Source organism: Nothobranchius furzeri, chromosome 16 (assembly GCF_043380555.1).
Source record: "Nothobranchius furzeri strain GRZ-AD chromosome 16, NfurGRZ-RIMD1, whole genome shotgun sequence".
NCBI lineage: Eukaryota > Metazoa > Chordata > Actinopteri > Cyprinodontiformes > Nothobranchiidae > Nothobranchius > Nothobranchius furzeri.
The window spans coordinates 40,171,608-40,198,181 of NC_091756.1; the positions used below are offsets into that span (position 1 = coordinate 40,171,608).

Here is a 26,574-nt window from a genome sequence, read left to right on the forward strand (position 1 = left end):
CTGTTGTTGTGAGAGAAAAAAAAAGCTGTTTTCCACCTGAAGCCAGCCACGGTGAGATGATTAACCTGTTTCTGCAGCGAGTTCAGAAAAGTTGTTGCTTTCAGACCAACAAGTAAAGCCTGTCACATTTCAGTCCTGAACCTATTTGGACTCAGAGAGCATTAGGAAAACACTTCCACAGATCTAGCTGGCTTCTGACATGCAATCTGAGGATGGACTTGGGTCTAAGGAGTTTGCAGAATCACCTGTAGACCTTCAAAGTTATTTTTGCGGAACACGGAATGAACTGTGCAAAACCCTCAGTGCATATTTGATAACAGTTCTTTTGAAGGTGACTTTGTGAATCAGACCACAGATGGAAATTGGCAAAATCTGCAACTGTGTGTCAGAGAAACATTTGTGTGCCTAATCCCTGATAAATTCACTTTTCCTAACCGCTTGTTCCTCCACAGGGTCGAGGGGAGCTGGTTCCAACCTTCAGCATCCAGAGGATGAGAAGCGGGGGGCATTCTGGACAAGTCACCAGTCCATTACAGGGACACAAAGAGACAAACAACCAGTCATACACTACAATTTAGTGGCTCCAATTAACCTAACGTGTGTTTTTGGTCTGTGCACAGATGGGATTGGAACCTGTAACCTTCTTGCTAGGTAAACAGACAAACAGAAACCTTCTGAGGATATCAAGTGGGCAATCCTCCAAGGACTTCTTAAAAGGTTTTTGTGGAGTTACAGAGGTAAAAACATTGTATCAGTAAAAGTTAACGACAAATGCAAGTTTTGATGTTTTTTAATCATTTTTGAGCCAGTATGGCTAAAATGATCTTTTACAAGGTTAATGAAATGTCAATCAGACCCCTACCACATTCTTTAGAGAGAATATCGCACTTGCAACTTCGGAGTGGTAGGCTGCCCCCTGTTGGATTTAAAATAAATTGAGCTGACATACCTGGCACTGCAGTCTGCTTTCAGCACCTTTCCTGCATGTTTTAGATCATGAACACAGCTGATTTATGTAATTTAGGCCCATTCCCAATACTCACAATTCCGTCCTGGTGCGAGCGGATGTCCCGATTCTTAACCCTTTATAGAGCCAACGTCTATATTTAGACACTTCCACTTGCATCATAAATGATGTCGGTGTGCCTTTTCACAAACTCTTAGAATTATGGGATTTTACCCAAACAATCATCAGAGATCAAGCTAGTCACGGTTTGCACCATGGCGCCATTCCACCAATCAGTGCCGGGCTATAAGGTGCCAAATATTGGTGGTTCTGCAGAGCCAGAAAACTGCTCGGTCTCCTCGTGTTTACGGTCAGATCTCTAAAACTAACAATGCTTGCTTTATGAAACTCACATCACAAAGTAGACTAGTTGTGCTAAATAAGAATAAATGTGATGTAAATGTTAAACTCAATGAAGTTGGCGAATTCTTAGCATGAAAATCAAATCTGCCATATTTGATCATATTCCCTGAACAAGTAAAAGAAATTACAAATATTTTTAGGTAAAATCTGTTAATATTTCCCTCTGGGATGAATAAAGTATCTTTGAATTTGAATTGAATTGAATATGTTAATTCATGGTAACAGTAATTATAACAATGATATTGAATTTATTTTGCAGTTTTAAACAAAGATTTCTCTGGGAAATGGAGAAGGACAGTTATTGTGCCAACCAATCTCGCCATCAGTGATGATGAAGATGAAGAGGAGGAAGATGTTTATGAGGCAGATCCTCAAATATAAAATATTCTAATAATTTATATTTGATCAGAAATGGTATTTATTGTTCAGTAGGTTTTCAAAAATATTCCACAGTAATCTGTTTTTATAAAAATATACTATTTTTTTTAATAATTGTGATGTATTCTGTATTTCTGAACAGTGATATAATATGCTAGATTATTCTAACATGCTTTATAATTATCTATACTGATGGTGTAGAGAGGGCTGCAGACAGGGCAAGAGGAGCTTGTGGAAGAAATCAAAACTTTAATGAGAATCAAACCGTGACAATGGGTGAGCAGAAACTGGTTGTAGTGGAGAGGATGATTAGTGAGCTGGTGTGAGATGAGCTGAAGCATAGGTAAAGGAGACGATGAGTAACGATGCAAGATGAACTGAAATAAATAATAAATAAACCTAAACAAAGAACACTGACTGGAGTAATAAAAAGGTGATAAACTCATCTTCTGAAGAGGATACAACACTGGATAACGATACAAAGCTATTCCAAACAAAACAATATATGATTCAACCCGATGCTTCAAGTCTCCTGACTGCCGACCTGCATCTGGATCTGCTGACTCGACTCCAATCAAAAGCCCTTCAGTTGTTCTCTTGCTGTTCTCCAGTCCTGGTATCGATCTTGAAAACATTTCTTTAAAGAAATCAGATTTTATAAAGTTTTTTTTATTTAAAGCATTTCCTTTAATCTTTAAACAAAAATATGTATCAAAAGGACAATAAAGAGATTTTCCATTGACATCTTCATTGTTACAAGATTTGAGCAGCACTGATGCACCAGCTGCTTAATGGCAGTGCAGCTTCCTGTCCAACCGCCTGAGCTGCTCCAAAAACCCCTCATTAGGTGAAACGTTCCTGTTGGCGCTGACTGTCGTAATGGCGTCTGCCAGGGTCATGTTCTCATGGATCATCAGGTAGGCCAGAACCAGAGTGGATGAACGGCTGAGCCCCATGGCACAATGGACAAACACGTTACCTGCAAATCATCACAAACAAAAACACATTTTCTGTGGCTGATTTCAGAGCTCGACCACCCCACCGGTTCCATTTCAACATTAAAACCATTCAATCAATGGATTATCGTCTAAAACATTATTCTAAATGTCCAATTTGTGACTCCTCTGAGGATTAAAAACCATAAACATTACAGAAAAGAAAAGTCCTTCTGACCCTAGAATGAAAGTTTTTAACAATGTTGCAACAAATGTTTCTACACACGTTAATCCCTGGTTTCTTATCAAGCTTGGGGATTAGGGAGCACAGGAGCGAGTAATTGAACTGTCTTGGCTTCTGTGTATTTCTGCTGGGGATTAACGCAGACCCCCCCCCCCCCCCCCCCCCCCCAACCCGCCACACGCTGGAGCCCCCGATCAGCCAGCGCATGAAGAAGGAGGCCTCATCTGTCATGTCTGATACTGACTTCACTTTGCATAACAGGCCGTGCAGGCACAGGCCACAAACATAATTCTGTAATTTCCATGTCCAATGAAAGTGTAGCTTACAAATTACCAGAGCAATCCATTTAAAACTAATTTTCCTGACAAAGGTCTGAGCTTATGTGAGGAGACCACCGCAGGGGGAAGATATTAGCTTGATATTCTGTTTAGTGTTTGATTTGCATTATAATGAGTAATACAACTGGAAGGGTGGGGGTGGGGGATGCTGTAATGAAAATTGACTGACACACGTTTCTGCAATCTGTGCCTTGTCTTCCTCAAGTTAACGTGTGAAAAAGATGTGGCGAAACCCTGTGAGCATCACCTGTTGGCGAGCTCAGAGCCTTCTTGATGAAATTGGCTGCCGGGTAAAAGAAGGGACTCAAGTCAAACGATGGCATGTCAAAAGCTTCCACTCCGTGGTAAGTAATGCTGGTGTCTCTATAGAAGCTAGGCCCTGTGTTTACGTTGAATTTCCCGTCAGCTGCATTGAGCACATGAGTAATGTTGTGAGCCTGGAGTGTCCTTTTGTCTTTGGCTGCGTACCTACAAAGGAAAAATGTCCAACACTGTAAACAGGGAATGCTCATAAATAGTTTTCAGTCATTAATGATGGGACATTTAATTAGTTCTCACATGTTGCCAATATAAATCCTAGGATGAACCTCATCCATGTGGTTGTTGGTCCCTTTCTTTGTCCACATTAGTCTGTGCAGCTCTGACAGTGAGGGGGTCTCATATTTGGCCTCTTGCACCTCAGGGCTCGCCAGGCAGCTGAGACCTCTGGGCATGTCTGGATGCTCCACTTCTGCTTCTACAACATGGATAACAGGCTGGTTATTAATACAAACTTTGTACCACAAGGGCTGTGAGAGGCATGCAGGGATTACTGAGCATGCCTTTAGGGCACAGGGCCTTGGGGGTGGGGTGGGGGGGTGGGGGGTGGACATGAAGGAGGCCCTGAATAAAAGTGTCTGTTTTGAAGTGGCTAACATTTCATATCAGTCTATTAAATCACCACAAGGAGGAAAATGACAAGGACTTATGGCAGTACTCTGAACAACTACAATTCAGTTTGAAAGAAATTACAAAGGAGTTCTAAAACATCCACTTTCTGCCAATAAAACCAGATGTCCCCATGCTCCACAGACACTCTCCAGCTCTCCCTTGAGGATCCCAAGATGTTCCCAGGCCAGAGAAGACAAATAATCCCTCCAGCGAGTTCTGTGTCTGCAGCAGGGTGTAACTGACCTGTAATTGACCAACAAGGATGCTTTGTATTTAGATGCTTAAACCACCTCAGCTCACTTTTTTGTATCGATGAGGTGCAGTGGCTGTACTCCAAGTTCCTCCCAGGTGATGGAGCACCTCACCCTTTATTTAAGGATTGAACCAGCCCATTCAGTCTCTTGTCTCCAGGATCTTATGTGACTCATGATCCAATTATCATGACCAGACGTGAGACAGAATCCAGAGCTCTGTGTTTTGGCTCACCTCCTTCACCACATCAGATCAGAGTAACCTCCTCCTGACTGCAGATGAAGCCCTCATCCACTGGTCGATTTCCTGCACCATCCTACCATCATTTATGAAAATGGCTTTAAACATCAATTTCACTTGATATTTCAACACATTTGCAGTGATCTCTAAAATAAATGGATGTCTTGTGAGTCGATCTCTGTGGGGAAAAAGATCTGACGCTCGTTACCTAAGGTAGAAGTTAGCTGGTGCAGAAGACAACAGGAGTCTTATTTCCTGATATTTGGGCATCTCACCTCTGACTAACTGCAATGTGACTCTACCACTGACTGAGTTTGCTCTGCAACATTGACTCCACAAATAAAACAATCCTGAAAGAGTTCTGCTGTGTGGGGGAGTTGCTAATGCTAACTGTTAGTTTCTGCTAGCAAAGATATTCTTTGCTGTTTCCTGGACCCAAGTTGGGTGAATCCATGAGTGCTGATGCTCAGTGTGACATAGGTCTGACTGGCTTTTCTAACCTGAGCGTTTCCCTGTTTTTTTTTTTATTATCAGCAACTAATGCAGGAAATGGTGGTAGAAGACTATTTTCACATTCAGCCTGCACTGGAAACTCAGAGTGACCTATCATGTTTAAAAAATGACTAGTTTCTCAGTTAACTTGGTCTTTAAGATACTCCTTCCTCCAGATTACACCTGTCTCTGACCTAACACAACAATTAAGCTGTTAAGAACTGCTTGTGTTGACTCTGGTCAGGTGAGTAGATGGTCAGGGTGGCCCAGGAGGACATATTCATGTTCTCAGGATTTAGGGCACAACCACATCTGGATATGATCTGAGCAATCATCTTTGAGCTAATCCTTGGTTTATCTTTAATCCATTCAGACCCCTGTTTAGTGGGATTTGTGGGATTGGATCATCCAGGACACAAACCAGTCCCAGGTATGAACAAAGCATCATAGCAAAACATTTGCTTTAGCAGTAAATATTTGGTTGGGTCGAGGGCTTAAAGGTGTGGTTCATTCGTTTATTTCAACACATTTGCAGTGGTCTCTAGTAGGAGTCATAAATCATACTCTTGGGGAAAAAAGCTCTGGTGCACCAGTTCCAGGAACTAGAAGTGAGCCATATCAGAGCTGAGCTTCAAAAGACAGGATTTGGAGTCTTATTTCCTGATATTTGGACATCTCGCCCCAGGATGGATAACAGCAATGCAACTCTACCACTAACTCAGTTTGCTTTACAACGTTGAAGTTTTATCTCCACAAATACCACAACCCTGAAGGAGTTCTGCTGTGTGGTGCAATTGCAGATGTTAACAGCTAGCTGCAATGTTCTCAACTGTTTACTGGACGCTAAACCAACAACAGCCTTCCCCGTCATGGGTCAAGACGGGTGAGTCCATGTGAATACTAACAGTGTGACATAGATCTGTCAGGCTTTTGAAATCCTAGAATTTCACCCTCTATTTTCTACTAGAAGCTAATGCAGGAGATAGACGTAGGAGACTATTTTCATCTTCAGTCTGCATAAAAACCTCAGAGTGAACGATTATAATCAGAAACAATCATTAAGTTTTTATTTCAGCGTGCCACACTTTTAATTAATTTACAAATGTATTTGTTTGTAGTGGTTGGACTTATTTTAAAGTATTTGTTACTAGAAATAGTTCACTTGGTTTAATCTTATCACTTTCAATCTTTTTGATTGTTCTGGATAAAAAGCTGAGAGATTTTAAACAAACCACCGTCAGAATAAACAAATAAATTTATACAAAGAAAAATAACCAACTCAGTAAGAATCCTTCTGACCCAGCTGTCAGAAAGTACTTTAAAAATATTACGTTGAGTTAGCCATAACTTCAGTTTATGCTTTCAGTTAATAAGTAATGTTTTTTAGTGTATTAATACACGCAGTTGAATTAGTTTAGATCAGATTATTGTTTGAGTGCATTTGATTCCCTCATTATTTATAACTAGGTTTTAATTAGCCGTGTTTATTCTCCTGCAAAGTGCTCTGAAATTACTTATTTGGGAACACTGAGCTATAGCTGAATTAATTCAATCTAATTAGAACTTTTTGAATTTCATAAAAAGAAAAAATGAACTGTAAACTATATTTTACATTAATAACAAAAAGAATGTGAGAGCACAAATCTGTTTTTTAAACAACGAGGATGCTATTTCATGCATCTCCTTCTTTTCTTGTAAATGGTTTTAAAGTTGTAAATAAAAACTTCTATTATATAGTAACACCAAGAGTTACAGGGAGGTTTAAACGCACTGGCTGTTTATAATAAATACACTTCACACTTGCACACGATCACATAATTATAACATGACCCAATAATGCTCTTTATTTTATTTAAAATTCAGCAGCTCTTGGAAGAGTTATTCTCCAGAGATGCAGAAAATTGGTATTCAAGGTCTGTGAAAAGCTTTTCCCTTCTGTTCACTGAGTCTAATCTGCAACTTTACAACTCACACCCCGCTTTGCCTCCACTTTCACTATACATACTGTTTACAATAACATCCATTTATGTATGTGTGTTACTGTGCTCCAGGCTCAGGGTTCTCAGCTGATGTGTATTCATTGTTCCGGCGTCTCTTTTAGATTCTTCCTGTGGCTTTCAGGGTTTGGAGATTTTGTTAGAGATGAGTCACTGAGACCAGAATGTGTTCCAGTGACCTTTTGCTGTTCTGCTGTGGCACACGGAAGTGCAGATCACGATGGCTTCATCCATCTCTGCTTCTGATTGTTGAGCGTGTCACTTTAGAGGTAAAGCTGCAAATGACCCAGTCGGTGCTCCGTGAGTGTGTGAGCACTGGGAGGCAGGGTGAAGTGCATCTTTACACAACAGCAGCCCATACCTGGAGGCTTTTCTTTCTCCTCATTGATCTAGAGGTTCAGCTCTTCCCTCCCTCCTCTCCCACCATCGGGGACAGAGAACTGATTTCCCTGGTGCATATACTCTGCTTTCCCCGCCTTCCCCCTCAGGCTAACCTGTCCTTTCTGCTCCACTTTTGTGTAATTAAAGATACTTTGTATGGGAAAATGCCTGCAGTTAACACGGAGGGCAAGTGAAATGTCTTTTTTTTTACCTCCTCAGGCCTTCTTCTCGGTGGTTATGACTTACGCTTTCCTTTTCAGCCTTTTAGATGTGCTTCGTCTACATTTGTTGGGCAAATAATTGAAAGAAAGTACAACAACCTTTAGGAAATGCAGCAAACATAGATTTGAACAATAATTTGTCACAGTTTGACTTGCAAATATGATAAAAGCAATCACTTCTATACGGTAGACAGCGATAAATGTCTTCCAACTCACCATATCTGCAGTAAATGTGTTTGCAGACGCTTGTCTTGGCTGAAATTGCTGCTTTTCATCGTCTCTCAATTCAGGAGCTACATCTAGGTCGACAGCACAACTGTCTGCGTTCTCCTCGGTAATCTACCCTGCAACCTTTTTTGCTATTTTAACATCTGAATCACAGCCCAAAATAATTCTGGCAGCATCTTCTGCATTCCTTAAAGGTTACACAAGCTGCCAGGACAGAAGGGGGGAGAGGACACAGCTTCTTTTTTAATAGCAAGAAAATGAGATCAGTGCTGCCATGCTTCAGATTTCTGACTCTCTTTGGTGTTGTTTCTGTCTGCGGTGAAATTTTTTTAACAGCACACTGCCGTCTGATCGTGAACAAAGCCTCCTTTCCACCTTTTTAAAAAAAACATCAAGATCTTTTAATGATTTTTTTCTCCATCAAAAACAAAACATCTTTTATGCAACGGTACTGATTAGTCTTGAATAAAAGCACAAAAGAAGAAGAACGTGTCTACAAACACCAAAAACGTCTGATTGCAGGTGTTTGATTTTACTGCTAAATCTTTGTCTGCAAATGAAATATTGAGTGACACAATTTGTGTTTAGAAACGTTGTTCCTGTCCACAGAAAGACATGATTATGTTTACTCCTCTGGAGCTGTTTCTTTATCATGATGTTTGGAGTTTTTCGATTAACTTTAAAAGCTTTTGATGCGCAGCAGTGAGCCAGTCATCCAAGACCATTCACAATCTGAACAACGATGTTTTGGACAGAAGTTATTGATTGTTTATTATTAATTTTCTAGAGTCCAAAAAGTTTACTAATATAAAACACTTAAAAAAACACAATTCATAATAAATTTGGTTCATTCTGTTGTGATAAATACTGATGAAAACGTATTTTTACCTTACTTAAAAATAAAAACATCATAAAACTTTAAGTAGCAGTAATTGCTACCTTTAATCTAATAATTAGACATTTTTAAAGTCTTTTGGTTACAAAACTTTATGAATCTGTCCACAGCTGGCTGAAGTTACATTTTGAAAAATGACCTCATGGGAACATAAATTAAATTGTCTTTGTACTTTTAACTATACATGTGGGCTCTGTGTGTGACCAGTGAGTCCTTTTCTTACACGTTTACTTTGATGTAGCTGACAAATCTACATTTGGTCACAATTTAAAAAAAAGTCTACATCAATAACTGAAGTCATTGTGTTAATATTCATCTTTGTCTAACGCTTTATTAAGATTTGCAGTAAGTAAGTAAGTTCATCATGGCCAAGCAGTTTCCAGTTAAAGGTACAATATGTAAGGATTTTACAGTGAAATGATCACAAAACAGTCTAATTTTTCTGTCATGAAGAAAAGAAGGAAGGTTGCATTTAAACAGATTTCCTTCTCAGCCGACTGCATGGGGGTTGTCAGTTTTTCTCCTTTCAAAAAGGTCAAAGAGGGCCATAGTCTTTGTTTACAACATGTGAGCCGAGTCGGTCGCAGAGTCAGCGCTACAGCTCTGGCATTTGTAATTCGTCACCAGTCAGCAAAACGCAGAAACGTTATGTAAAGATCCAAAGTCAGTAAACATAAGTGGCGCAAAAGTTATTTCTTGTACCCCTAAGAAGCCACAGCATGTTTTTGTTTTACTTTAGCAGGCTAGAGGCTAACATTGCTAACAATGCTAAAGGTGAGTTAGAAGCAAATAGTCGGCTCTAAAAATACCTGAAGCTACATTTTCAATTACCAACAACTCGATATGACAGTGACATGCGTTTACTTACCAACTGACTCTTCTTCACTCATCTAGAATCTTCTGGTTCTGATCCGTAACTGGCCACAAAACTCATGGAACAGTAGTGAAAAAGTGACTGGTGTGTTTTCAAAATATAGGCTGCAGTACCTACATCTGACCACATGTCACTCCTTCCTCGTTCTCACATTATACACCTTTAATTTACCTTTTCTGAAAAAATAAAACAGAAAATGTGTTTATTTAAATTAACTGAAGCTGTTGAATGAGCTAACAGGTGTAAAGTCTCCTTTCACATTCACATCTGTTCTCTTTAGGAAGTCATTGAGAAATCTTCCTTTGGCAACAATGACTGAATTACATTACCATGTGAACCATGACATAAACAATCTGTCTTTAAAGAAATATCTTCTCATTTTCAGCCTCTAAATGAATCACATGTGAGCCCTAACTAACATGTTTTATAAAGAACTCAATGCTTGGTGTTCATTTGAGATAAAAACACCCAAACTTATTATCACGCCACACATCTAGACCTTCAGTCAAGCATCTAAAGCTACAACTGTAAGACGACAGCTCTAAAAATACCAAAATCTTTGCTGCATTTTCTTCTAACACCATTTCAGTTGCACAGTGGTGGCAGTATCATGGCACAGGGTCAAAACTGACCTGAAGCGGTTGAACAGAGTGCTGCAATTAAAGGCTTGTGGAAAATTCATTCCAGACTTCAAAGGAGTTGCAAAAAACAGCAAATGAAACTTGACTGGGTCAGAATCTTGATCACAAACTCATGTACATATTAGGTTCAGGTAAATGCAATAAAATTAAATCTAAGACAATGCTACTGCACAACATTCTGGTAGAAACAGTCTCCTTCGCCCCACTGACTTTGTCTTGTTAAACCAAGTCTTGTGAACATTCTGTCACTTGTTGACAGCAGCTTTTCTATGGAAACATCCCAGTTTGGACCGCTGGGCCAACAAGCTGCTAAGAACCCTACCGCTGTGAGGGTGAGAAGTCTGAACACCTCCGGACTGGATTACAGAATCTGGCACGATTTCTTTTTCTTTGTCAGCTGAAGATCCAGATCCAGCAGCAAAGCCAGGAAATTCCTGTTTGGATAGATGGCCCTCCTCTGGATCAGCTTCTGCAAAGCCTGTTTGAGCGGAAGGTGATGGTAGATCATGAGGTAGGCCAGCACCAAGGTCGACGAGCGACTCATTCCCATGATGCAGTGCACCAGAACCTTCCCTGAAGAGCACGAAGGAAGAAAGAGGTATGAGGGAAGGATTAGAGAAAGCTGTATTAATATCATACATGGCTGCCCCTTGTCACATTTTGGATTTTCTTTTTTTTTGTGTGTGTGCTGTTTTGAGCTAAAAATAGAAACAACAATTCCTCCTTCTTGTTCATTTTGTGCCCTGTTTGCAGACGGGTTGGCTGTCTTTTTAATCCCAGCTCGTCTTCTCTTTGTTAGCTCCTTTGAAAGAAGCTATTACATTATTTAAGTTCTGCAAGGGAATATTCCTATTATTACTAACACTGAAAGAACATTTCCATAGCGGTACGAGCTGTGCTACGTTGTGGTGACAGGTGACATTGAAAGAGCAGCACAATGTGAGAACTGGAGCGAATGGTTGGCTCCATTAGGAGTGAAATAAAATAAAAGATGTTATGAGTGGGGATTTGAAAATAAGAGGGAAAACTGTAGCGGTTCTTACCACCAGGTGACTTCAGAGCTTTGTGAATGAAATCTGCTGCAGGCTGGAAGTAAACATCCAGATCAAAGTGAGTTGAGTCATCTGCTGGAATGCCAAAATACACAAAGTCGTTGCCATAAAAGCTGTGGTTCCCTATGCTGCCTCGCTTGGAGTGAGCAGCGTTTAACACATGAGTTATACCTAATTTCAGCAGGGCAGCCTTGTTTTGGGCTACTGCCCTAGCGAGACAAAGAGACAGAAAGAGGTTCAAGACTTGCATGAAGCGTCACAGCAGAATCATTTTATGTCAGAGTGATTCAGTGTGTGGAAGGAGCACTTCGTAACAGCTTTTGGAAACAGTTAAAGGCCAAGTTCACTGAGAAATTCTTTTTACTTGTTTTTTTTAAAAGGAATCATCACTTGAAATTTTCACTTTTTTACATGAAAAAATGTATATAATGGCTTCCTAATGATTTTTCACTAGCCGGGAAGCCGGTATTTATCATTGGATTGTTTTTAACTCGTGGCTTCTTCAACCAGCCCACGTGCACCCCACGAACATGCGCACTCCCAAACAAGTCCTTGAGTTCTGGCCTTGATGTCGTCACAATAAGGCATTACTGAAATCGGGAGAACAAAAAATGTCGGCGCGAGTTTCACATGTGAGCGGCTCAGTTGTTGACTGCCAAACTCCACACATAAACGTGTTTGTTTTACCAAAAATGGACCAGTGGATTTATTTTATTTTGAACTGTGCTGTTCCCGAAACTCTCCCCACTAATCTCGGTGTCTGCGCTAACCATTTGAAGCCACAATGCTTTATAAATTTGGGGCAATATCAGGCGAAGATGGCATCAAGGGTTTGTCTAAAAAGAGCGGCCATTCCAACACTGAGAAACGTGCCTGAAATTCAAACGGTAAGGCAGAAGTCTGAATACTCTACTGTGTATGCGGCAGAAAAAGTGTGTGTGCCCTTGTGAGAAAACATCAAAAAAGGGCCAGAAAAGCACTTTTTATTTTATTTTTCCAATACAAATAATTTTCATGACCCAAAAGACTATAATATGATGTAGAAATCCACAGTAGTAACATGTGATGACTCCTTTAATGTAATCAGTCAGTATGAATTTCACGTGCAGGCTGAACGGTAAAATTGTCTTCTACCCCTATTTCCTGCATTAGCTGCCAAAGGAAATAGCTCAGATCAGAAAGGTTAGCCAGATGTACGCCACACTGTAATTTAACATTCATGGACTCACCCATCTGGGCTTGTGATGTGGAATTCTGTTATTGAATTAGCGTCCAGGAGAGAGTAGAGCACGTCTTGGCTAGTAGAAGCTAACTGTTAGCATTAGCAACTTCACAATGCAGCAGAACTCCTTCAGGCTTGTGTTATTTATGGAGATAAAACATCATGTTGCAAAGCAAATGGAGTCGTCGCTGCTGTCAGCCAATCAGAGGCGAGAAGTCTGAATATCAGGAAATTAGACTCTAAATCCTGTCGTCTTCTGCCCCCTTCTTCTCCAGCTAACTTCTACTTCCAGAAACAGGAGCGCCGGAGCTTTTGTTCCCACTGAGGTCGAATCACAAGGCATCAATTTTTACTAGAGACCACAAATGTGTTTAAAGAATGAGTGAACTTGGTCTTTAAACACTAAAAGTTCCCTGTAACTACACAGCGTTTGTGTTAAATCTGAAGTCAAACTCATACTTACACATTTCCTATGTAGATGTTTGGCCACACTTCATCAATCTGATTGAGGTGCAGCTTACAAGAGTCCAAAACCTTCTGCAGGTCTTTCACAGTTAGATACTCTTTTCTCTTGTCTTTCTGGGTCGGCATTTTTAAGTCCAAATCTCTTGTCTCGAATCGATTTATAGCCAAAATGTTTGTGGTGTCAAAGCAGCCTTTCTTCAGCTCCAGATGATCAGTGCGAGCAGGTGCTGTCACTGGACAGCTACCCAATTTGGTGCCTAACCTAGCGTGTAGTCTTACGCACACGGAGGGCAGAACAACAACTGCTGCAGCGTGGGGTCTGCTTTCCCCTCTGCTGTGGGATTCTTGTTTATTAAACCTCAAACTGTGATGAATCGTTCTATAAAGCAGTGATAATTGGACGTAATTATGGTGGAATTGTTAAAGTGCACCGCTTATGCTGGATATAACTCAGTATATGTGCAACAGAAATGCTCTAGTGGCTTTGTGTGGCTCATTTACTGCCCTGACATAAACATCTTGTGAGGGCAAATTGGGTTAAAAAAAGGAAACATGAGTTGCTGTTGGCTGCTCGGGGCTTTAAAGAGCTTACCATGTTGCAGGTCAAACTTCTGCCATGAAAGCTTAAAAACCAAAAGAGAAATCTTCACTTTGGCATCATGGCACATCGCTTAACTTTTCTCCTGTCAGGCTGTGAACTTGTGTGTAAAATGCTTTATGTAAAAATCAGTCAATACATATCTGCAGGTCATTTTTTGCCTTGGAGAAATTATCGACTGGTTATTTAAGAAGCTTCATGCTCAGTGAGACAAATCCCGGCTGAAGCATGAAACTAAAGGTTAAACGTGTTTTATGACTGTTGGGGTAAAAATGAAGCTGGGGGGACTATTGTTCTGGTCGATGTTACATAAACATTTCTCAGAAACAAGATCAGTTGTGAGTTTCGCAGACAACAAACAAAATACAATTAGATTTTGTTCTCAAGTGTTTGTGGTGCAACTTGAGTCTCTTTCCTCTGTGTTTTGAATAAAATTACTTGTGAACAATTTTGGACACATCATGTAAAACCTGAATAACATTTTGTCACATTTTCATGAGATTATTTTTGAGCCACCCATCAGAAGCACTAGATTAGGCTTGAATGTTTTTGACCTTTTTTGGAATTTAATGCAAAATCTGGTCCTGTAAACTACAAATATGCTTTTTTACAAAAGTTCAACAAAAAACAAAAAGTAAACAAAAGATTTAGAGATTTGGAGAACATTATGAAAATTTAACTCATGGTGAAACATTATTTTATCTTTAAAGGGGAACTAGGCAGTTTTGGCTTGCCTTTATCACCCCCTAGTGTCCGTTTGTAGAGCCAAAAGCAAAACCTCCTCGCTGTGCTTTTGTCTTTTTAACACCTTAATCTAACAGCTGAAATGTCTCCCCAGCCCTTGTTAGTGTGTACAGGAGTTATTCATCACTAAATTCAACAAATCAGCTGTGTTCGTGATTTAAAACATGCAGGAAATGTGCTGGAAGCAGACTGCAGCGCCAGGTATGTCAGCTCAATTTCTTTCCAAGTCCCTACAAAGCAGCATGCCACTCTGAAGTTTGCAAGGTCTACATAATGGTCACAAGGGCGACAGGGGCTGGGTGGCCTCTCATTAATCCTGTAAAGGGTCATTTTAGCACATACTGGCTCAAAAAATGTATTTCAAAATATGACAAACCTGCAAAGCATCACATAAAAAGTGCATTTTCTGCATACAAACCAAATAGAAAAGGAATCAACATGTGTCAAATAAAGCATATGATTTAGGAGGAACAGAATCTAAATCAAAGATCACATTCATTATTTTCTGGCTTGAGCCAGATTTTTAGATTTACTTTCTTGTTTCATTGTTTCGTCCAAATAATATTTTACTGCACAATCTTCTGCATATTTCTCAATGCAGAATGACACTTTCTAAATAAACTCTATAAATGTAGATGGGACACAACATTTTAGTTCATGACATTATTGCTTAATTACATTCATATTCTAAATGTGCCACTTCTAAATTAGCCTCCAGATCTGCAGCTTTTGAAATGATGCTAATAATCAGCTAATTAGGTTGATTTTGATAAGCAGCACCTGGTTCTTACTTTCCCTCTCATGGGAGCTGTTGGGGTGTATTATGTTAATAATTTCACAGCTTCCACAATCTAGTTTTAGTTTATTTAGAAAATATAATTGCACATTGTATTATGGGCTGTTTTGTTTAATTAGTAAAGGGGTCATATTATGCAAAACTCACCCTTTGCATTTTTTTGTTTCTACATGAGTTTCTACTGTTTCTATAAAGACTCCAAACAAGAAAAAAATTAATTTGTCCGTTTTCTGTCAGTGTTTGGTTTTTAGGAATTATGTGAGTAAAACCAACCATTTCAAAGGTCCCCATTTGTGATGTCACAAACAGGGAAATTATAATAGCTGGAGTAGGAGTGACTCTACTCAACCCCTCCCAGATATCAGAGCTTCTCACCTTTTATCGGCCCAAGTGTGGGGGGCCGTGTGGGCGTAGCCAGCTCCTTGTTTTCTTAAAGTGACAGAGCCCTGAAACGGCTCATTCTGGAAGATACTTAAACTGTCAAGAATAAACTGCTGAAATTGCTTTTTGTTAGAGAGATTTAGTGCAAAAATCTTAATAAATATAACTTATATTGACCATAAAATTATTATAACAATAAAAAGTCATTATATGTCCCTTTTAAAGTTGCATTAACCTGATGTGAGACTCAGATTTATCAGAATGTCTCAGTTTGTCTTTTTTTCTGGTCAGGAAGCTTTGTATTATTTTTACTTGTCATGTTGGTGAGGGTGGAGATGGCAGACCATGTGTGGTGTAAGTTCCGGAGGCAGGAGAGCAGGCACAGATGAAATAAAAATGGATTTAATGGTAACTGGGAGCGACAGGACAAAACGAGGACATGCACATTCAATGATCCAACAAAGACAAGTACAAGACGGGAGGTATAAATACACAGGGATAATTAGGAACACATGGGCATATTAACGAGGGGCAGGTGAGAACAATAGGACTAATCAAGGCAGGAGCGACACAGTCAGGGAGGCCGGGGCAGATCATGACAATACTGTTAGGTTTAAGAGAAAATGGCTGCAAAATTATATGTCTCATAGGATGAAATAAGAAATTTAGCTCATAAATTTGAGTTTTCATGACAACAATAACCTTTTAGACATCTTCTTATAACATCAAATTGCAAACAGACTGCATGATTCATATTGTAGGGTTTGGTAAATTGAGTGCTTTAAGAGCTCAATATACAGGTGCTGGCCAGTAAATTAGAATATCATCAAAAGGTTGAAAATATTTCAGTAATTCCATTCAAAACGTGAAACTTGTACATTATATTCATGCAATGTACACAGACCAATGTATTTCCAATGTTCATTACATTTAAATTTGATATTCATAAGTGACAACTAATGAAAACTCCAAATTTGGTATCTCAAAAAATTAGAATATTCTGAAAAGGCTGAATATAGAAGACACCTGCTGCCACTCTAATCAGCTGATTTACTCAAAACACCTGCAAAGGCCTTTAAAAGGTCCCTCAGTCTTGTTTTGAAGGCACCACAATCATGGGGAAGACTTCTGACTTAACAGCTGTCCAAAAGACAATCATTGACACCTTGCACAAGGAGGGCAAGACACAAAAGGTGATTGCTAAAGAAGCTGGCTGTTCGCAGAGCTCTGTGTCCAAGCACATTAACAGACAGGCGAAGGGACGGAAAAAATGTGGTAGAAAAAAGTGTACAAGCTCTAGGGATAACCGCACCCTGCAGAGAATTGTGACGACAAACCCATTCAAAAATGTGGGGGAGATCCACAAAGAGTGGACTGCAGCTGGAGTCAGCGCTTCAAGAACCACCACGAGGAGACTCATGAAAGACATGGGATTCAGGTGTCGCATTCCGTGTGTCAAGCCACTCTTGAACAAGAAACAGCGCAAGAAGCGTCTCGCCTGGGCCAAGGACAAAAAGGACTGGACTGATGCTGAGTGGTCCAAAGTTATGTTTTCTGATGAAGGCAAGTTCTGCATTTCCTTTGGAAATCAAGGACCCAGAGTCTGGAGGAAGAGCGGAGAAGCACAGAATCCACGTTGCATGAGGTCCAGTGTAAAGTTTCCACCGTCAGTGATGGTGTGGGGTGCCATGTCATCTGCCGGTGTTGGCCCACTCTGTTTCCTGAGGTCCAGGGTCAATGCAGCCGTCTACCAGGAAGTTTTAGAGCACTTCATGCTTCCTGCTGCTGACCAACTTTATGGGGATGCAGACTTCACCTTTCAACAGGACTTGGCACCTGCACACAGTGCCAAAACCACCAGCACCTGGTTCAAGGACCATGGTATCCCTGTCCTTGATTGGCCAGCAAACTCGCCTGACCTTAACCCCATAGAAAATCTATGGGGTATTGTGAAGCGGAGGATGCAATACGCTAGACCCAACAATGCAGAGGAGCTGAAGACGACTATCAGAGCAACCTGGGCTCTCATAACACCTGAGCAGTGCCACAGACTGATCGAGTCCATGCCACGCCGCATTACTGCAGTTATTGAGGCAAAAGGAGCCCCGACTAAGTATTGAGTGCTATACATGCACATTCTTTTCATGTTCATTCTTTTCAGTTGGCCAACATTAGAGAAACAAACATTTTTTCATTGGCCTTTAGAATATTCTAATTGTCTGAGATACCAGATTTGATGTTTTCATTGGTTGTCACCTATAAATATCAAAATTAAACGTAATAAACATCGGAAATACATTGGTCTGTGTGCATTGCATGAATATAATGTACAAGTTTCACGTTTTGAATGGAATTACTGAAATATTTTCAACCTTTTGATGATATTCTAATTTACTGGCCAGCACCTGTATATTACCTCTACTTATGACCAATAAGCTGTGGTACTCTATCTAAATATAGAATATCAACCTGCTTGGTCTTTATGTTGCTTAATCAGAAGATTCTACGATTCTTTATTTATTAAGGGATTGTAAATACTTCGTTTTGATTCAGAAAACAGTCAGGTTTATAAAAGTAAGAATTCATTTGACCAACAATTAAAACATGACAAGTTCACTAACATTTACTGTGGTGGATGGAACTAAATGTGATGTATGAACCTATGTGTGAATGCGATGTTATCAGAACTTCTGGATCTAGGAGAGCTGCATTCTGGATGCTAAAGAATTTGGTTTGCATTAAGCTATGAAGGTGGTTGTTACCAAAACACATCAGACGCAGTCTGTCATGTCTACATACCCACTCGAAGACCCTCGTGATAGATCCGGAATGTTGAAGTCCTCGGACTTCCTGGCACAGAGGTCCGTAGAAGAAACTGCGGCCCCACTAAACCAGTCTCAGAGATGTCTCGGGTCACGACAGATGGATGGAACCGCGCATCTGGGACTCTGAAGGAGTCTAAACAATATCAGCTTGTTCTGCAGGAACTGTTGCTGTATCAGCTTCGCAGGTGCAAAAAGGTTTTGATGACGTATCAAAAGTTTTGATGGTTAAAGAGGGTTTTAATTCAGGTGGCCGGTCTGAAGCTTTCTCTAGAGCTGCTGAATCACCCGAAAGTGATCCAGTTTTGATGTTCTTATGTTATGATTTGTGTAGCCAACCAGAGGTTGACAAGTTTGAGAAGTGTTACCAAGACAACTCAGAAACACGCCTTCTTTGACACGGACACTCTGACTGGGGTAAAAGACTATTTATGTGTCAGAGTTTAACTTAACCGTACTTGTCCTTGTGTGAGTGTAAGTGGTGATGACCTTGCCATGTAAACATGCTGAAACATTTTTCAATCACTGTAATCATAACGTTACATTTATTTCACACTTCAGTCACTGAGCACAAATTAATGAAGCGTTTCATTATATTATAATTATTATAAGTAGCAATAAACAAATGTTTATTTAATGATTATCTAGCTTATAAATTGTAGAAGTTCATATCTTTTTTTAGGAAATCATTCTTTGACTGAGCAACTGATCCGAGCTGGAGTGTTCCTTATATGGAGGTATGAAGACCTGAAAGACTGGACCTTGAGGAGAGAACATTATTGTTGACATTTCGTTATTTGTGTTCAGAGCTGCAGAGACTCTGAGCTCCAGCTGATGAGATGAAGGCAGGCCAATATAAAGGGGACACATGCAGTCTTGCGTCTCCTTTTTGACCAGATGTTGAATGGTCAAACTGTACCTAAAAACTGACCATTGCTGGACGTTACAATATCAAACTGCATCAGATAGAAATAGAGATAGGGAGGGGAGGAAATGATTCAGCTCTATTCCTGAAACAAACAGCTCAAAGTCAAAGACCAGTGTCTCCCTCCACTGGCAGGAACACGAAGCTTCATTAATCTTCAGGAAGAAAACAGATGTGTGAGGATCTGTAAGTTAAAGATCAGCTCATTGTTGAGCTGAACTCTTGTGCAGCTTCTCGTCCAAAGCACAAAGCTGTCTGAGGAATCCTTTGTTTGGAAAAATCCACCTACACTCTTTGACCTTATTGATCGCGTCTAAGAGGGCGTAGTGTTGGTGGATCATCAGGTAAGCCAGGACAAGAGAGGCGGACCTACTCACCCCGACTGCACAGTGCACTAAAACTCGAGCTAAAGAGAAAGGAAACACATTGTGTTGAGTCTAAAATGTTAGAAATTCAAATGACTGAAGCAACTTGATTATTTACCACCATCTGTGTCAAGTGCATTGTGAATACGCTCAGCAGTGGGGAAAAAATAGCGAGAAAGGTCAAAGGTTGGTGAGTCATCTGCAGGAACTCCGTAATATTCCACAGAAGGTCCATAGAAGTCTTGACTCCCCTGACAGTATGTCCTCCCATGAGCTGCATTCACAACATGAGTAATTCCCAGCTTCCATAGAGCGTAGCGATCATTGGCAACAGACCTGTGGATGGAAGAAACTGATTTTATAGCAGAAAATACCTCAGAGAAAAACAGACGGACCAAGACTTACAAATCCCCAACGAAGAGGTTGGGCCAAACTTCATCCAGATGATTCCCAAATCTTTTACCTCCATACAGAACCTTGTGCAGCTCTTTTAAAGAGGGAGTTACAGCAGAACCCCCATTACTGTCCGGCTTTTTATTCATTTCTTATGACATGAAAAACATGTTTACCCATGAAAAGCTATTTTCCAGCTTACGTTTGAGGGAGTTATTCCTCTAGTTCCTAAAATTGTATTTCTGAACCCCGCTGAGGCTCCACTGCAGCCACACTGTTTACTGACAAAGACAGGTGCTGGAGTTCTGAAATAAAGCAGCGACCTACTTTCTAAATGCCATGTTTACAACTCCAAATCTTTGGTAATTACTTGATTTGGTGCTCAGATGTGATCTTTAATTTTGATGCTTTAGAAAAAAAAATCTACGAGTAAAATCTTCATAACAACATAATACGTGTCAGATAATTTAAAGGATCTAAGTGTTTTTTACAATAAGGATTTCTAACGGCTGTTACTGATTAAAATAAAATAACTAAAATATGAATAAACTGTAAAAGCTCCGGTATATAGTAAAATATACACGTCTTGCTTTATACAATGTTATTTTTCTTTTTAAAACTGTTTAGAGAGGTTGATGAACAAAAAAAATAATTTTTGAAAAGACTAATAAGCAGAAGATAGTCGTCCACATTTGAAAAACATAGAAAACTTCAGATTGCATTAAATCTTTATTAATAATTGAATAAATTATCACCCTAATTAAATTATGTTTTAGATAAAGTATTTTATTATAGTAAATGTAAAATAGACAGCAGCAGACATAACAAAAATGTCATGTATTTAGCAACAGATAATGCAGTATTGATTTTTGGCCACTAGACGGCGGTGTTGATTAGTTTCAACAAACATCAGATTTCACGTGCGCAGCTATTCTGACAATTACCGCCTCCGCTCCGCTTTTCAGCAGCGTCGCTAACCTGCGCGAATCTTACGCGAAATGATTTCCACCGACCTCGTGTTTTCACTACAAATTGCGCGGACACGTTTCCAGCTTATTCTTGTGAGATGTCGCTTAGTTAATGAGCTGAAAGAGTAAAAGTCCGTGTTGTCTTCAGTTTAATCTGAAACCGGGTGAGTAAAGACACACGTCTGGCTCCAGCTACTCACAGCTAGCTAGCAAGTACCGGGTTCCTGTAGGGCTGAAGGAGCAGAAAATAGGATGCTTTGATTTGGTGTCGCGTTTAACCTTGGATTATTTGTTTTTACACATCACCAATAAGACTATTTTTTGTGTTAGAAATGATAACGTAAGAAAAGCAGGTGAAGTAGTTGCCTCCCTGACCTCCACTTTACCTGTGTTTACCATGTGTGAGTGATATTTACGAGGCAAATGCTTAGACACTTGCTTTGCTTGTCTGTGAAGCCGAAGAGTAACGTTATGATATTGTTAATTAGAGACAGGAACTCGAGTTTTAGTCACACTTATTGTAAAGTTCAGTTGATACTGTAATTTATACTGTAATAATCTGTTGTTTTGCTGTAGAGACCGTTATTTACTGCCTGTCCAGATAATGGTTATGTTCTCTCCTCCACTTACATTGTTTGTGTTGTGGTTTCCATTAGTGCATGTATAATTTAGGTAATTCCTACCAGTGTTTGGCTCATTCTGTTGCAGAAGCTGAATGTCCATCTTCCCTGCATTTCTTTATTATTACCTTCTAATTTAGTCAGCAACTGGATTTATTCTTAATTTCATGGTCTTGTTAGATTTGTGATTCAGAAAGAGTGAAGCTCTCTTGACTTTTAGTTGGTGAAATCTGGTTGCTGCACTAGAGAGCTCATTCTTACACATTTCTGTTCCTCTCACAAGCCGTTGGAGAGAAGAGGAAATGACCCAGTTGAGTATTCGTCGCTGGACGCCCAAGCACGTAGCCAAATGGCTAAAAGAAGAAGGTTTTTGTGACTATATGGACCTGCTGTGCAACAAGCATCGGCTGGATGGCACCAGTCTGCTCGCCCTCAGCGAGTACGACCTCCGCTCGCCTCCTCTGGAGCTCAAAGTTCTGGGTGACATCAAGAGGCTGATGATGTCCATCCGGAAGCTGCAGAAACAGAACATTGATGTGCTGGAGGAGCTCGGTGTCCCGTTCGATGGCCTCTCTCCTTCCAGCTCTGGCAGCAACTCGGACTGGTTGTGTAATGGGGACACAAGCAGAGATGGTGACAGCATGGAGACGGCTCCGGTGGGAGAGGAGTACCAGCAGTACTCTAATGGGAAATACAAGCAGCAAATGAGGCGCCTTGACCCAGAGTACTGGAAAACAGTGCTCAGCTCTGTCTATGTGGTGTTTGTGTTTGGGTTCACATCCTTTGTCATGGTCATCGTGCACGAAAGGGTGCCGGACATGCGCACATACCCTCCACTGCCAGACATTTTCCTTGACAGGTTAGTGGCTTTACATTAAAGCCGTGTCACACCACAACAAAACAGAAAATAACAGGAATCAGCTTTGAAATGCAGCAAACCGAGTAAAAAGAATGCACCTAGTTATTTGGTTTGAACTTTATAACGGCTCCTTTTCCTTGCAACACGTTTCTGTTTTCATCCTCACACCCCTGATGACCCAATGTTGCCTTAAAGAGATATGAGTTTTTTTAATGGCCTAGTTTGAAATGACCTGTTGCATTTGAGCAGCTTTTAGCTGTTCTTGGGATTTCTCAACTCAAAAGCAGATCTGGTTTCAGGGGATTGCTTCTGTGTATTTGTTGAGAAGAAAGAGCTGAGGCTAATAATTTAGCTTTTTGTTGCTAATCTTACAAAAACGTAGGTAATCTAGGGGCATTGTTTCCTGCTAAAGCAAATACTGCAGGACTCAAAATGGGTCATTTAGAGACTTTTGAAAACAAAAATGTTTGGAAAATTTCTGAAGTTTGTTTATTTTTAATGGAGATTCTCAGAACAAATGAAGATGAGAATCCATTAGCATCTAACAATATTTGCCCAATGAGTGATCGGCCAATCTTAGAACTCAAAAATCTGTATTTTTTTAGGTCCCTGAACACACCATTTTTCTAAGCAGCAATAAAATGAAGTTGACTTTTCCTTGTTAGTAAACTCACCAGAAATAATAATTAATTCTATCAGTATCAGATCTTCTTTGTGGAAATTAGTACTTCCAGAATCAGAAACCTGTTGGTGTTTAAAAGCAGAACTGGTGCGTCTTTAGTCCATATTTGTTTGTGTTTGAAATGAGAGGGGCGACATGCCTTAAAGGTGCAAGTCATGACTGTGATTCCAGATATGTTGACTGTGATGGAGAATGTTTCTGATGGACACCCTCATTCATTTATCCAAAATCCATTTATTTGTAGCAATATAGGCTTTCTAGTTTCCCTTTTAACCCTCCCACTGTCCTAATGGGTGTGACCCCGCCGGGAAAGTTGACCATTGAGCAGGGTTGATGGTTTATCCCTTGGGTCCATGTGGCAGGGGTGAGGAGTGAGCACCACCTCACCCCTGCCACGTGGACCTCAGGGGATAAACCATCAACCCTGCTCAATGGTCAACTTTCCTCGCGGGGGTCACCCACACAACTTATAATACCAGTAATAACGATAATACGTCAAAGAGCCCAAAATGACCCATTTGCTTTTATGTTCCAGCCAGTATCCCAAATGAAAAGAATCCTATTCGTTTTTATCTCAAAAGAAGACACTGTTTAGAATTTAATAATCATTTCTACTCCTCCAACAGCGTGCCTAGAATACCTTGGGCCTTCTCCATGGCTGAGGCGTGTGGGGTGATTCTCTGTAACATCTGGCTGCTGGTTCTGTTGCTACATAAACACAGGTGGAGTCCTGCCACTGTTTATTATAATCGCATCAAAAACCATTTTTAGACTGCAATAGTGTTTTCCTCACATGGATATTAGCTCTGACTTGAGCTAACTGGTTCTTGTGCTACAGGTCCATCCTCCTGCGGCGCATGTGCAGCCTGATGGGGACCGTTTTCATGCTGCGCTGCATCACCATGTTTGTCACCTCCCTGTCAGTGCCAGGGCAGCATCTGCAGTGCTCGGGGAAGGTAAACCACACTCTTCATAATATGCACCCTGCTGTTCTGTTCAACATGACTGAGCAGTCGCTGCTTCTCTAGATGTATGGTGACATGTGGGCCAAACTGCAGCGGGCCGTAGCCATCTGGAGCGGTTTTGGGATGACCCTGACAGGAGTGCACACTTGTGGGGACTACATGTTTAGCGGCCACACCGTCGTCCTGACCATGCTTAACTTCTTCGTCACAGAGTGTGAGTGGCATCTGTTGCAGCAGACCGTTTTCAGTAAATTTGATTTGTATTCTGTAAAAACCGTTAATAGCACGCTAATTTAAATAGATCAATTGCTGGAATTACTAATGTTGACTGAAACGTCCCAAATCTCTTTTTAATGCTGCATGCGTAACTAATGTTTTACATGATGAACCTATAATGTTAACAGTGAGTGAATCTGCACATTTTTGTGGCTTTTGCTGATAAAGTGGATGTGTGTTTTGCTCTTTCTCAGACACTCCACGGAGCTGGCACTTCATTCACACCCTGTCTTGGGTCCTCAATCTCTTTGGCATCTTCTTCATCCTGGCTGCACATGAACACTACTCCATTGATGTGTTCATAGCCTTCTACATCACTACCAGACTCTTCCTGTATTACCACACTTTAGCCAACACCCGGGCGTACCAGCAGAGTCGACGAGCCCGCATCTGGTTCCCCATGTTCTCTTTCTTTGAGTGCAACGTCAACGGACCGGTCCCCAATGAGTACTGTTGGCCCTTCTCTAGACCTGCTGTAGTAAAAAGGCTCATTGGATAAGGAAAAGCTGCAGATTAGTTTTTTTCCTGCTTTGTGAAGATGCCAACTGAGGACGTTTGTGACATCCTCAACTACAAAAATGAAGGATAGAGTAGAAATAAAAACATTCTTATGTTTATTTTGAGTCTTTACTTTCCAGCAGGCTTCTGGCATCCATATGTTTCTGAGAAGCTCCAACTTTGTGTTAAGCTGGACCCGGAGGAGATTCATTTCACTTAATATTATTTTCTCCCTTTGTCATTTTTTATTGTGTGAACTGATTTCTTAACTCCCAACAACAAAATAAATCTTGTCCTATGTTAATACTTTTATTTGTACAGGTAAAATACTCAGTCGTGTTGAAATTTTGATTTAGAATTATGCAAAGATTTGCTTTAACTATCAGAAGTCACTTTCCTAGCATACTGATAAACAGTAGGTGTAGAATTACATCACACTGAACCACAAATATGTTTTTGTGATGCTTAGATGTCATTATCTTTTCTTTCCTTTAGGTCATATTTGCATTTCCACTATATTATAAAATGCTGAGAGATAAAGTGTTCTCATAATTCACGGAACTTCATCTCAGAGTAATAGAATATTAACAAAGTTCATTGACTGTTTGGATTATGTTTTTCTTTTAAGAATAAGTGAAGAAAATGTCATTATCAGCCAAATACTTGGACTTTCTCTCCTTCAACCTGTCTTAACTTCATCTGCCAACTACCTTGAGTTTTTCAGTGATAGATTTTGCCACATAGAAATGTTTAGGATACTTTTGAGTGTTGTTGGATGTGTGTAAGTGTAGCTGAAAGCGATCACCATGCACTGAATTTAGCAGACCAAGCTTAAGTCTCCCTAATGCTATCTCTAAAAGATGTTTGTTTATATTTATTTCATTTTATAAATCTCTAGTTTTTTATACCCCCTATACAGAGTTACAGCAACATGCACATGGAAAAGTTATGTTTACAGTTGCTTTAAACTATGTATTTCACACACCGTGTGCTATTTAATTATGTTGATTTTAAAATAAGTTGTGAACTTTGCATTGAATGGAGGATGCCACTTTAATATCTGATCATTGTTTTGATCATTGCAGCAAGTGGGAAAGATGGTTCTTCTTAATGGATAAAACATTCTGATGTTTCCTTTGGTCAAGCAAGGACAGTGTTGCATCTGATGCCACATTACTTGTTTCTGGTCTGACATTTCTCATTAAAAAGCTGAAGAAACTAACTTGTTTCTGATAGATGCATATCAGGAAATATGAAAGATGTATTTAGAATTAATGTAAAAATGCACTCATACCTTTTTGAACAGTTTCACAAATTAATGTGAGCAAATTAACATAAAGATGTTTGGTGACATTAATGGTGCTCCCTTTTTTAACCATCCCACTGTCCTAATGGGTGCGACCCCACGAGGAAAGTTGACCATTGAGCAGGGTTGATGGTTTATCCCTTGAGGTCCATGTGGCAGGGGTGAGGAGTGAGCACCACCTCACCCCTGCCACGTGAACCTCAAGGGATAAACCATCAACCC

At 40.2% G+C, this 26,574-nt stretch overlaps 4 protein-coding genes across 6 annotated transcripts; 1 reads left to right on the top strand and 3 right to left on the bottom strand.

Moving 5' to 3' along the window:
* Window positions 1–1,978: 1,978 nt before the first annotated feature.
* On the bottom strand, window positions 1,979–8,133 carry LOC107387558 (dual specificity protein phosphatase 13B). Of its 3 annotated transcripts, XM_015962579.3 has the most exons (5): window positions 7,994–8,133; window positions 7,768–7,835; window positions 3,823–4,000; window positions 3,512–3,732; window positions 1,979–2,726 (listed from the first exon to the last, which is right to left on the bottom strand). In XM_015962579.3, exons 3-5 carry the CDS (start codon window positions 3,975–3,977, stop codon window positions 2,536–2,538), a joined length of 567 nt encoding a protein of 188 aa, XP_015818065.1. In that variant the 5' UTR covers window positions 3,978–4,000; window positions 7,768–7,835; window positions 7,994–8,133; the 3' UTR covers window positions 1,979–2,535. The 3 variants fall into 3 exon arrangements, with proteins under 3 accessions (XP_015818065.1, XP_070401753.1, XP_070401754.1); XM_070545653.1 differs by lacking the exons at window positions 7,768–7,835; window positions 7,994–8,133 and having other exon boundaries at window positions 2,551–2,726; window positions 3,512–3,547; window positions 3,654–3,732; window positions 3,823–4,413; XM_070545652.1 differs by lacking the exons at window positions 7,768–7,835; window positions 7,994–8,133 and having other exon boundaries at window positions 3,823–4,413.
* Window positions 8,134–10,099: 1,966 nt separating this feature from the next.
* Window positions 10,100–13,550, bottom strand: LOC107387559 (dual specificity protein phosphatase 13A). Its single transcript, XM_015962581.3, has 3 exons — window positions 13,153–13,550; window positions 11,459–11,676; window positions 10,100–10,988 (listed from the first exon to the last, which is right to left on the bottom strand). The coding sequence occupies exons 1-3, from the start codon at window positions 13,278–13,280 to the stop codon at window positions 10,777–10,779; spliced, it is 558 nt and encodes a 185-aa protein (XP_015818067.1). The 5' UTR covers window positions 13,281–13,550; the 3' UTR covers window positions 10,100–10,776.
* Window positions 13,551–19,408: 5,858 nt separating this feature from the next.
* Window positions 19,409–20,522, bottom strand: si:ch211-223p8.8 (dual specificity protein phosphatase 13A family protein). The gene is made up of 3 exons (XM_015962571.3): window positions 20,191–20,522; window positions 19,904–20,121; window positions 19,409–19,826 (listed from the first exon to the last, which is right to left on the bottom strand). The coding sequence occupies exons 1-3, from the start codon at window positions 20,325–20,327 to the stop codon at window positions 19,624–19,626; spliced, it is 558 nt and encodes a 185-aa protein (XP_015818057.3). The 5' UTR covers window positions 20,328–20,522; the 3' UTR covers window positions 19,409–19,623.
* Window positions 20,523–21,156: 634 nt separating this feature from the next.
* samd8 (sterile alpha motif domain containing 8) lies at window positions 21,157–25,352 on the top strand. The gene is made up of 6 exons (XM_015962570.3): window positions 21,157–21,310; window positions 22,050–22,625; window positions 23,934–24,029; window positions 24,146–24,263; window positions 24,336–24,486; window positions 24,743–25,352. The coding sequence occupies exons 2-6, from the start codon at window positions 22,069–22,071 to the stop codon at window positions 25,045–25,047; spliced, it is 1,227 nt and encodes a 408-aa protein (XP_015818056.1). The 5' UTR covers window positions 21,157–21,310; window positions 22,050–22,068; the 3' UTR covers window positions 25,048–25,352.
* The last annotated feature ends 1,222 nt before the right edge of the window (window positions 25,353–26,574 follow it).